Source organism: Oratosquilla oratoria, chromosome 3, assembly GCF_046742065.1.
Source record: "Oratosquilla oratoria isolate Oo_2021 chromosome 3, ASM4674206v1, whole genome shotgun sequence".
Classification (NCBI taxonomy): domain Eukaryota; kingdom Metazoa; phylum Arthropoda; class Malacostraca; order Stomatopoda; family Squillidae; genus Oratosquilla; species Oratosquilla oratoria.
In genome coordinates, this window is record NC_134779.1 from 71,822,103 (window position 1) to 71,834,905 (window position 12,803).

The 12,803-nt window shown below is 40.6% G+C and overlaps 1 protein-coding gene across 1 annotated transcript in view; it reads right to left on the reverse strand.

Moving 5' to 3' along the window:
- Nucleotides 1–938: 938 nt before the first annotated feature.
- The window catches only part of LOC143018694 (salivary peroxidase/catechol oxidase-like), a 74,506-nt gene continuing 62,641 nt past the window's right edge, over nucleotides 939–12,803 (reverse strand). Inside the window, exons 6-14 of the mRNA XM_076174283.1 lie at nucleotides 11,538–11,665; nucleotides 10,365–10,543; nucleotides 7,826–7,901; nucleotides 7,455–7,721; nucleotides 5,483–5,622; nucleotides 3,965–4,134; nucleotides 3,002–3,107; nucleotides 1,794–1,958; nucleotides 939–1,236 (exon numbers count right to left, since the gene is read on the reverse strand). Coding sequence (XP_076030398.1) covers nucleotides 1,137–1,236; nucleotides 1,794–1,958; nucleotides 3,002–3,107; nucleotides 3,965–4,134; nucleotides 5,483–5,622; nucleotides 7,455–7,721; nucleotides 7,826–7,901; nucleotides 10,365–10,543; nucleotides 11,538–11,665 — 1,331 coding nt within the window. The 3' untranslated portion in view covers nucleotides 939–1,136. The remainder of the gene's footprint in view (nucleotides 1,237–1,793; nucleotides 1,959–3,001; nucleotides 3,108–3,964; nucleotides 4,135–5,482; nucleotides 5,623–7,454; nucleotides 7,722–7,825; nucleotides 7,902–10,364; nucleotides 10,544–11,537; nucleotides 11,666–12,803) is intronic.

A 12,803-nucleotide genomic window follows, 5' to 3' on the forward strand; every position in this document is an offset into this window, starting at 1 on the left:
GGGCGAGGGAAAGATGATGAGATGACAGTGTGATGGAGTGGTGGGAAGTATCTTCAAGGTAAATGTGGATGGGAATTGTGTGTTTTTGTAAGTGCATATGGTAGTGTGAAAAATGAAGAGGAAAGGTAGAATTTTTGGATTAATGAGCGCTTAAAATGTTTTGGAAGTAATGGCAATGTAGTATTGTTTGGAGATCTCAATGATAAAATAGAACATGAGCCACTAGATGGAGTAGTAGGAAAGTTTGGAGAGACAGGTAAAAATAATGGTGGAAAATTGATGTTGGAGATGTGTTTAGGAATGTAGTTGATGTTTAAAAAGAGATTCAAAAGTAAGCGTACATGGGAAGTGCAGGTGAATATATATATATATATATATATATATATATATATATATATATATATATATATATATATATATATGCATAAAAAAACGAAAAATCGGTGGGGAATGAATACAATTCATAGATTTTGATATACTAACATCAAAACATGAACTAGTTTTACACTAAAAACCATCTGGATGAGAGATAATGGCTTCAAGCTGTCAGGACGTGCATGTGATTTAGAAGTGGGTAGAAACGATTTTGCCAACTGCGTCGTCAATGAAGTGAATAAGTTTCCAGCCAAGACAATGCAAAGCAGTTTGAAGTATCAAAATTCAGTCAGATAAACATTTATATATATGTATATATATATATATATATATATATATATATATATATATATATATATATATATTTTTTTTTTTTTTTTTTTTTTTTTTTTTTTTTGCAGTCGACCTCTCTATGGGCCAAATCGTCTGTCGGCATACTTTGCTATTATTACTCATTGTAACAAGACCATTTAGCATTCCCATTATATAACTATGCATCAAACCAGTACTCAGGTTAGCGTGACACGAAAGGATTGATTAAATAAATTGGCCAGTTTACACCTCAACCTTTATTCCACAAAGCATAGTTTGATTTGCTGAATTAAGAAACTGGTTACAGTAGTAGCTAGACATGATTCAGCTGAAGCAATACCAATATTATTGAACACTTCATAGGATGAATGTTCATCTTCCCCTTGAGTGCAAAGGGGGCGGGGGAAATCTATGCCGACACAAAGAGTTACGCCTCGGGTACAGCCAACCTAACCGTAGGGAGCTTGAACGCCCCGGCTTATTTTAAACGGTAACTTGGGTGATTTATTTATGTAAATTTGTTGGGGCAGCATCCGGTGTAACAACAGTCTGTAAAGAGAAGATATAATGAAGCAATGACAATGCCTCAGCCCATTCGCTGGTATAGTTCATTCTTATCTATTCAGACTAATGTAGTGAGAACCTATTACATACAAAATATTAATATTTTATTCACACCGCCACCGCGAAAAAAACAAAAAACAAAACAGAAAATGATTTTTTGTACACCGGGCGAGGTTGGACAATTATAAACTAAATGATCAGAAGTACTGGGAAGACAGCGGATTAGGCAGATCAACGTTAGATCTAATCAAGGTCCATGGATCTGATAGAAGATAAAGCAACGGACAGAAAAGTATGGAGAAAAAAACAACAACGAGTGGTTGACCTAACAATGTTGTATGAAGATGCTGATTAGGCGGAGCAACGTTAGATCTAATAGAAGATAAAGCAACGGACAGAAAAGTATGGAGAAGGAAAAAAAAAAACGAGTGGTTGACCTAACAATGTTGTATGAAGTTCTATAAAAAAGAAACCCAGCTCCCTTAGAGAGCAAAAGAACGATAGGGTTGAGAAATTTTGGGGTTCAGTGTATGAATCCTTACCTGGCGCGCTCGATTTCCAGTTGGGAAGGGGTGTGACCTGTGGTAGGGGGAGGTCCATATATGGTGCTAGGGGGCGTGGTCAAAGGGCCATACGGACCAGTAGACATGTCTACCCATTGCCTCAAGTCCAGCCTTGGGAACTGTGAGCAGGGCTGTGGTGCGTTCCTGACGGGATGCATGTGACTCATGTAGTTAACAGGCATACATCTGCTTGTATCAGGTTACAGTGATTACCATTATTAATACTAATCACTGCAATAGGTAGAGTCGGAACAGAATTATTACTACTAGCCACAGCGGTTGTAAAGTTCTCCGACACACTCAAGAGTACAATATATAAAAGTACAGTATATAAAAAAGCACAGCAAAGCGAAGAAAAGCAACAAGTTAAAACAAATAAGTCAATGACACATGAGCCATGAAGTTATATTCAGAGCAATATGCAGTACCAGAAAGAAATAATGAAATGCATACCACACCAAAGCAGAGGAAAGGAACGAAGTTTTGAGTAGGTCATTTTACCGCTGAGTCAAATACTTTACGTTGGAAATTCCAGGTGCAAATTGTTTTTAGGGAAAATCTACTCTAGAATAGAAATATTACGGCTACTCTTGCTTGTGTTGTTGAATGACCCTATATTAACTCCTCTGAGGGTGATGCGCTCTTTTTTTTTTTTTTTTTTTTTTATTGTAGGAAACACTAGACATTTTTATGTAACTAGTTTTATTCCGAGTTCATCCCTCGAGCCGAGAAAAATAGCCTGCCAAAAATTGAAACAAAGAAAGCTGTGCCGAGAGGTTAATGTAAAACTGGATTGGCAATTTAAAACCTAAGAGTGTCAAGCACTATGAATCAGTATTGAAATATGAACATTAGGAGTGGTTCAAGAGCAGTATAGTGGTCCGTATCAAATAGCCGTTACATGTCATGTTGCAGGATTTTTTGTTCCAGGATTTTTTCATTCTTGATGAAGTATGCTTGTATATGATGAAAATATGCATATAAAATTCTTAAAGCAATAGTTACTCCGTATCATCTAACGATAAAGTAGTGCTGTACTGACAAATTGATTATTGTTATTATACAAAGCCATTCCCTCTGCAGAATAAATCTCTAAAACAAAAGGATAAGAATATCTATATAATGACTTTTTTTCAACTCACGAAACCTCCGCCCTCTATACTTAACCCTGTATTTAAAATACATACCCTTGGAGCTGGTGTTGGAAGAAGACTTGGGGCTGGATGGCTTGCGTGTCTGAGAACTGGCATAGGATGGAGGCCAAACTCATACTACGGATAGCATTCAACTGACCTGATTTCCAGGGACGAAAAATGGAGCTTAGATTTACTTGTTTCTTTGTAAAAAAAAAAAAAAAAAAAAATGTCAGTTTTCCCTGACCTCAAAATTGCTTGCATCCGGTCTTTTGGTTATTGCGCGCGCGCACACACACACACACACACACACACACACACACACACACACACACACACACACACACACACACACATATATATATACATACATACATATATATATATATATATACATACATATATATATATACATACATATATATATATATGTGTATATATATATATATATGTTGAGACATTCTGACAGGTTGGCGTAAGCGGAATAGGAAACACAGGAGTCTTAGTCTTGAGTTTATTCCTGACTAGTTTCGCAGGTATGCATGCCTGTGAAACTAGTCAGGAATAAACTCAAGACTAAGACCCCTGTGTTTTCCTATTCCGCTTACATATATATATATATATATATATATATATTATATATACATATATATATATGTATATATATATAATAATATATATATATATATTCATATTTTAGTGTTAGGGCTGATATTTTCCAACAACAGTTAATATTGTTGGAAAGTAAATTAATCAATTGTTTATTCATTTATTTATTCATCTATTTATCTAGTTTATGTATCTACTAATTTATTCACTTATTTGTTTTCCATGTATCTTTTTATTTACATATTCATTTATTTATGTATTTATCTTATTTATCTATTTATTTGATTATCTATCTATTCATTATTAATTGAATAATTTATCTACTTATTTCTCTATGTATTCTTCTATTTGAATATCAATTCATCTATCTATTTGTTTACTTGTTTATTATATTTCTTTCCTTTTTACCTTCAGGAAAACTTCCGGGTTGTCCGCCGTGTTGAAAGAAAAATCGATCTCCAAACTTGAGTTTGTTGAACTGATCGGCTATGATGCAGGCGAAAACGGGCCCCACCAAACCCCCGGGAATACGAGTCTCGGACAAACCTCCGGGGAAAAGGTCGATGTCGTCTACAGATCTAAAACAAGAAAAGAAAAAAAGTCCTTACATAAGGAGTGGACGGGAGCAGTCGGCAGTTGTGATATATCCTTGTGTAAAAAAAAAAAAAAAAAAAAAAAAAAAAAAAAAAAAATTGGTTGAGAGATTTCTGGCTTGGTTTGGCCATCAAAAAAGAAAAAAGAAAAAAAAAAAAAAAAAAAAAAAAAAAAGTCCTTACATAAGGAGTGGAAGGAGCAGTCGGCAGTTGTGATATATCCTTGTGTGAAAAAAAAATTGGTTGAGAGATTTTGGGCCTGGTTTGGAGGCACAATGATCCTTGCGCTTGCACCAAACAACAGAGTGGTGGTTTCCTCCGCCGTCTGTCTGGCATGAGGAAACCTTGCAGGCAGGCAGGTATACAGTAACAACTATTATACCCAACTATGTAATCAGTTAGTCCTTTCAATACTGCGACACACTACAGATTTATTTGTTCAGGGTAGTGCCATGCAGTAATTTAATTCAGATAAAGAGCGAACTCATGACAAAAGGAAGGTATCCAGCTGAATGAAATCATGTAGCTTTATCCGACAGAAAGTATATCCGTAATTGACGATGCGAGTTACATCAATTTAGGTTCAGGCTGGTGATGCAGCATTACAATGCCCTTTTCAATACAAAGTGACCCCAACTCCCCTTGAGATGATAGATTTTTATTCTGTGGATGTTGCCAGACTTCATTCAGTCGAGGGAAGAAACCGGGTTAAAGCTGGATATCAATCGATCGTGACCCAGTTTTATACGGAGTGGCAATGGCTGGAACAAACTTAATGGACGAAGTGAGCTGCCTGTTTGTGACGATTTAAACAAGTATTAATTGATTGCCTGTTTGCAAATCTTCTAGGACCTACAAACGCTCAATAATGATTACAATGTATAATTCGCAAGATTTCCACGTTCTCCACCTGGTGAAATGTGGCTTACGTGGAGTACCATCGTACTTGAGTGCTGACGGAACGAGTTATACAAAGGGTGAGGAAAATTAGTATTATAATGCTAGTATGTTCATTTCACATTCATAAACGAACAGCTCAGTACATTGTTCCATTACCTATGAGTAAGCGGAAAATTTCAGAGCTATTGTATCGTATTCAAGTCCAATAGATATTTTGCTGCTGTGGCTAGACCCAGACAATTTTTTCAGCTTAGAGGAATTACAGAGTGTGAATGGGATATATAACTATCTTGAGTAAACTATAACCCTTTCATTGCCCCATTGTATTGGATGAGACAAGGACTGATTTAATTAATGCCCGTTTAGAGGAAGAAGCCCTGGATTTGTAGGGGATATACAGTACACCTGCAACGGGGGTTGTGGCATAACTTACGCATATATTCTGCTGAGCCTGTCGACGACCTCCGGATTCATGACGTTAGAAGCGCGCAACTCGTCGAAAGAATTAAAACCTTGGCCGAAACACGCACGCCGCCAGGTATTGTATCCAGGCAGTCCATGGTCACGTCCTCGCTGTAAAGACGGGAAGCACGAAGTTGTGTCAGGCAAGGACAATGACAGTGTTCAGGAGAAAAATAAGGATGAAGATGAGCAAAGAAAGAGCGGGTGGAGGAAGACCAGGGACAGAGCAGAAAAAAGAGCAGGATGTGCAGAAAGAAGGGGGAGGTGTACTTAAAGAAAGAATTTGAAATAGAGTACATGATAGGGCAAAAAGATATAATAGGAGTAGCAAAAGAAATAACAGGAAGGGGAGTAATATGTGAACAGACAGTGGAGCAAGAGAAGGGAGCAAGAGAAACAAAAGACAATGGAAAAAGCAAACCAGGGAGAGAAGAGCAGGTGTGTGTGTGTGTGTGTGTGTGTGTGTGTGTGTGTGTGTGTGTGTGTGTGTGTGTGTGTGTGTGTGTGTGTGTGTGTGTGTGTGTGTGTGTGTGTGTGTGTTTGTGTGTGTGTGTGTGTGTGTGTGTATGTTTGTGTGTGTGTTTGTGTGTGTGTGTGTGATTGTGTGTGTGTTTGTGTTTGTGTATTCGTGTGTTTGTGTGTGTTTTTGTGTGTGTGTAAGAGAGAGAGAGAGAGAGAGAGAGAACAAGAGAACAAGAGAACAAGAACAAAACAAAGAGAGGAAAAAAGAGCAGGGTGAAGAGTAAACGAAGGGGCTTGAGAAAGAGGAGGAGGACCATAAAAAGAGAGAAAAAAATGAGATACAGGAGAAAGAGCAGACGTGAGAGCGGAAACAAAATTAAGAGTAAAACGGGCAAGAAAAGGTGTAGGAGAAAGAGCAGACAAGGGAGCAAAAGCGACAGAAAGAAAACAAGGATAAGTGCATAAATAAGAAAAGAAACAGGAAGAGGAGGGGAGGAAAAGTAAGGGTAGTGACTGGAGGAAGAGGAAGAGGAAGAAAAGAAAAGAAAAGAGCATGACGAGAAAGAGCAAGGTGAGAAGGATGAGACCAAGGAAGAGGAGTAGCATGAACAGAAAGAGAAAAAACGGGAACAGGAACAGGAGGAGGAGGAAGAGGAGGAAAAACAGGAATAGGAGCATGAGAAGAAGAAAGAGGAAGAGGGGAAATAAGAAAAGGAAGAGGAGGAGGTGAGGGAGGAGGAGCAGGAGAAAAAACAGGCAAAGGGCAGCAGGAACAGAAACAAGAGGAGGAGGAGGAGGAGGAGGAAAAAGGGATTGGTTGTTAGGTACTATAGTTTATCGGCGCTTATATCCTTTTGGACAAACTCAAGAAGAGAAAAAAAATGCAGATATAAGAGGAGAAACAGGAAGACGAGGAAGTGGAATATACAGGAAAAGCAGGAGGTAAAGGAAGAAGAGGAATGGGGTTTTGAGGACACTATCGTACCAAGGAGGTGGAGTCAGAGTCAGAGGATGGTTGGGGAGAGATGAGTGATTGGTTTGCACCGATATCACTAAGGTCCCTGAGATATCGACTGCATAAATTATGCAACCAGAAACTCATAAGAGGAAGAGGATAGGGAGCAGGAGAAAGAATAGAAAGAAAGAATAGGAAGAGGAGGAGGATGGCGAAAGAAAACAAGGCGAAGGAAAGAGAAGAGGAGGTGGAGAAGAAAAAATAGAGAAAGAAGAGGAGGGCGAGAAAGAATGAAAGATGGAAAGGAGGGGAAGCAGAGGAGAGAGAAAAGGAGGTTGGGAGACAAGTAGAGGAGGTAGAAGAGGCGAATGAATAGAAATTATATATGTTGGCCTTCAACTTCAAATCCACCCTCATCCTGACCCCATTTTATGAAAGTACATCATGACGACTTGGGAGGGAACAGGAAAACCTGAATATAACATTGTATTTATTCAAAACCACAATAGGGCCAAGGAATCGTTACCTGTATATTGAGAGCTGCCAGGTCTAGACCAATGTTTTCGTTCTCCCTGAATAGGAGGTTAGTGAGGGCTGGGTCCAGAAAATTGTCGTATCGGTTTGCGGGCGAAGCGGCCAGACCCCGGAGGAGGGCAGAGACACGGGTCGGGCGAGTGCACACCGACCTCCCATTGAAGAAATTGTCTCCTAGGAAGAGGTTCTGCCCCTCGCCCATCAGTACACCGGCTACCAAAGAGTGACCGAATCTGTAAAGTAATGAAACGAACGGGCACTGGTCAGATGCAAATTCTAAGGAACGGGTAAATTCATTTCGAAAAGGAAAAGAACGACGTGATGACACAAAGAGCAATGAATTGTTCTATGTATCCTGACTACTTCAAGCCACGATGCCGAGGTTGTCACTATAACGGCCTTATCGTAAATAGAATCCTGTGATTGTGCTGTGTCACGCCTTTGTGTGAATAAAGTTTCCTGTTTATATTTTTTGTCACACCTTGCGTGAATATGATGCGTAGTGTATATTATAATGTGCATATCATAAAATGTATACCATTGAGCAATACCAGTCTGTTGGGGCTCACGTACTGTCAGATGACGCCAAGCTCATAAACGTTAAATATTTTGGCGCGAAAACTTATTCTGCTTTTGGAGGTGTTTAAATTACCTACTTTGGATACATTTTGGCATCCCGGGAAACGTAAGCACCCATTCCCGGGCTATAAAAGGCGAAGCGGAGAGTGACCCAAGAGAGTCAATAGAGGAGGGACACATAGAGACTACCGAGAAGGATCACCATGAGAAAAGAGAACAGAGACTAGAAAAGAGGCAGACGCTCATCTGAATCTATGTAGAAAAAAATATTCATTCATCGGTTACGACAACTCAACTAAACGAATCCTATGGACCACAATGATTGCTCAATCTCCACGCGAAGTTCAAAGCCTTTGTGTTTTTCCAAATTGTTTCGGACATCTCCAGACTACTGTTGGACTAAGTGCGACTTGACACTCTCTCTGTACTTCTCACTAACCATCACCAAACATGCACGTGATCCACACACATGTCTTAGATAAGATGCCCAATCCTGCAGACATCACAAAATTCCTCAATCACCACAACAGCTTGACTCAATAATGCAAAGTAAGACAAACACGACGCCCCCGGAATATCACCAACACGAGATGCCTAATGTCACCAGACAGACCCATTAAATCGTTTCTCATACCTACCCCAATTACATTACCGTAACTTAATATATATGCGCCATACCTAACCATGCCCACCAACCATATAACTAACCTCCATACAACGGAACTAACACCTATATCTATATCTTATGACTAACACATCTCCCATACGGCAACCTACAAAACCTTACCTCTTGCCTCTATTAACGAACGGCTACGCCAATTGGAGATAGGACTGCCGAGGTCAAGGCCTGACATAGAGCTGTCCAGGTCAAGGACCTGACCATAGGACTGCCTAGGTCAAGTACCTGGCAGGAGAACTGCCGAGGTCACGGACCGGGCATAGGGCTGTCCAGTTCAAGTACCTGACAGAATGCCTGTCTGGGTGGGAAACCTTATCTCACCTGACATCCCTACCTGTATCGCCAGATCTTATTTTTAATTTAACGAGGAAAAAACCATCAAGGTATTTTTCGCCCGCGTTAAGTCCCCTTCTTATGTAAAACACCCATTACTTCTCTCTGTTATTTCTCGACTACGAAACATCAACAAACCTCCTACGTGTTCCCGACTACCAGAAGATTCCCCTACCAGAAGTTATCGTATATCAGTCTCACCTCAAACAACCCTTTTGTATCCGAGACCTGAAGAGCTATTCTTTCTTATTCTGTCTATTTATATTATATGTGTTTATTTTTTATTCTTGTAAATAATTCATTTTAGCGTAGAGTTTAATTATCCTGCCTGAACTCTGTTACTTGTCTGAACTGCGCACGACCTTATTATTATTATTTTTATAATCTTTTTGTGTCGCGACTAGCCTGGCCCATAGGTGGGTCGTGGCAGTTATATTCTTTGGTGACAATGCATTGTTAATTTTCTTTCCCAACTGAAATGGCAATTGTTATTATTTAGATCTTCATGAGAGAGAAAACGTGCTGGACACCGCCAAACTACCTGATGCTATGTTGTTTTCCCAAGATGACTTTAGTTAACATAGAAAACCGCACACACAAGTACCATGAATATTGTTGCATCGTTTCTTTACGTGCGCTTTGAAATGCTGTCAAAGGCATCCCTGGACAGTCTGTCACGAGTTATACCTGCAGCTGTAGACCTACCCTCGCTCCAAGCCACTAATTATGACTAAAGCATACGAGTTAATAATGAGTCACGTGACATTGGTCCTTCCTGTCGTGATAAGCGTTCGACGACCATATTATACAGGTGTGTGTGTGTGTGTGTGTGTGTGTGTGTGTGTGTGTGTGTGTGTGTGTGTGTGTGTGTGTGCGTGTGTGCGTGTGTGTGCGTGTGTGTGTGTGCGCTTGTGTGTGCGTGTGTGTGCGTGCGTGTGTGTGTGTGTGTGTGTGTGTGTGTGTGTGTGTGTGTGTGTGTGTGTGTGTGTGTGTGTGTGTGTGTGTGTGTAGTAACACCCCTCAGCGCTGCGATACTGATATTAGTGTGTGTGTGTGTGTGTGTGTGTGTGTGTGTGTGTGTGTGTGCGTGCGCGCGCGTTTGTGTGTGTGTGTGTGTGTGTGTGTGTGCGTGCGCGCGCGTTTGTGTGTATGTATGTGTGTGTGTGGGGGGGGGTGTTCGGGTGGCTGGGTGGAGGGGGTGACCTTAACTTGAGTGGTGTCTCGGTCTAACGATACCGAAGTCAGCCCACACCCCATAATTTCTACATGGTATCTAAAGGTGATGGTGGACAAGTTCCTGAAGTGACTCGCCTGAAAGCCGCAGTCCCAAAGGAGTTCATAATGGTGGCATCAACGCGGGGGTTGTACTGCGAATAGGATCCCGTACTGTCCAGTCCCAGAGTCCTCATAAGGTCAGGCCCCAAGACAATGGGTAGCCACTCATTGTACGTGATGTGCTGAAGCAACGCCCCAACAATTCTTCGGGTTTCCTGAAATTTAGGGATACCGGGTATTATTTTTGCTATTATTAGTAATCACTATGTAACAGGCAAAGCCTCAAAAGTACATGTGTTTTAAACTACGGCAATTTTATAACTCTGACATGCCCAAGATAACGGGTAAAAAAAAGAGAAAAAATAACAAACAGGAGGAAAAAAAAAAAAAGCAAAATAACAGAAGAAATAAGGGACAATGAAAAATAAACAATAATTGAGTGAAAAATATCAAACAAAGAAACACATCATGATGCATCGCTGCAGAAGAAAGAAATGAACTAATTTCAGACGACGACGATCTTAATCGTCTTCCCCACCATGCAGTTTCCATGTGGCTGTGTAGCGGATGTAAATATACCTGTGAACCCCTTTGCCTTTACTGATAAGTTCCTGTGGCCCTGCTTGTCTGCCTGTAAGCATGCCTGTATGCATGCATGTGTGCATTCTGCTTGTGTGTGTGCACGTGCGTGTGCATGCTTGTGTTGTGTGCGTGTACGTGAGCTTTTGGTAGTCTGCGTGTACATTACCAATCTTCCACCTGGCCTGGAACATTTTAGAGAATAGCACATGAAAAAAGGTCAGTTAAAGTCCCCAATCATAGTTGAGAAATCCTGGTCCAAGATTTACTTTTAAGAGTGAAGGATTTCACAACGTGAACATGTTTGTTAGATATATTGTAGGAATCGATCTGATGTCAGTCTCACTCTTTTCTTACTTCTGACCTAGACAAGGTGATGTGGCGTAACTCTTAGTATATTTAGACGTTAGGATGCCATAGTCAATGAAATCCGATGTCTTAAAATCCAGTAAGACCAGTCTTTTTTATGAATATGTTCTAATCCTTCCTCATCCTCTTGTCCTATCACTTGCTGTCCGATAGCATCTATATTCGACTATTCTTGACTCAGTGTCTGTTGACAGCCTGTCTGCGCATGTCTTCCTGCATGCCTGTACCTGCGTGCCTGCTCCTTCTTGCCTGCCTACCAACCTGGTAGAGTCTGTCGTCGTCCCAGTATGGATTGATCTGCTTGAGCATGTCCACGATTGTGTTGTGGACTCTCAAGAAGAGGGTGTGGATGGAAGCCAAACCCGGTTGCTCTGTCACGCGTTGGTCTCCTGCAAAAAAAAAAATAATAAATAAAAAAAAAATAAAAAAAAAATAAAAAAAATTGCACCAGTTCTAGAATGTGCTGGTGTCGTCGTCTTTAAACCTTACGTTGCACAGCATTAGACCACTGATGGGCTACTCCAAGCAGTGGCCCTGCAAGATAGATGTGGGAGGTGAATAATATCTCTAATTCTTATATTCCACCATCCTTACCATCAAAATCTCTGTTAAATCTGAATACTTTCCCTCCAATTTGTTACATAAGGGAAACAACCAATCAGCGACTCTTCTATATTCTTCCTCCTCTTCCGGTTCTCCCTCATATCGACTTCTCTCCACTCTTATTCCTCCTCATTGTGTAACTGACTGGATCTCATAGATGGATCTCAGATCCCATAATAACTAATCACATACACAAATCTAGACCTATTTTTTTCATTATCGGAAGTCGGGGTGAAAAAAAAAATCGCTTGAAAAGGAGGTAGCCAACCATATCATACATCCACCTCTACCCATTCCACTCCCATCCGTCACCTATTTGTTTTCCTTTCATCTCAATTCTTCGTGGATGAAGGGTCATTCCTGTCTCCTGCCCAATTCCGTGTCATAAGCAATCCAGCAAGACACGGCAAATCTGCAGCAGGGCCAACCGCTTCCTTTACACGTCAATCTTCCCTTCTCTTTCCATCTTGCAAAAATAACGAAAACTAGGAGAAATCACTTTGGGCCTCGTTAAATGATTGTATATTTACAACCATTCACCACTCACACCTATCCTTTGCCTTCTCCCTTCCCTGTTCAATAGACATTCCTCTTTTACTCAAAGTCCCTATCACCCCACTCATCCACCTCATTCTCGGCCTTCCCCTCACATTCATTCCACCACTTCTGCCTTCCAAAATATTTTTGCTAATCTTTCTTTACCCATTTTTCCGTGTGCATAACTTATCTCGATATTCTTTCATCAGCCTTATCTGTGAGCTCCATTTCCACCCTTGTTCTCCTCCTCTCCTCCTCAGGTGTTGCAGACTTGAAGTCCTTCATGTGGTTGCTGGCTCACCGCGCTGTTGTGGTTTTCGTATATTCCCTTCCGAAGTGATATACGCCATTATGGCCTTTGAAGCGCCAGTTTACTCGTTGTGATAC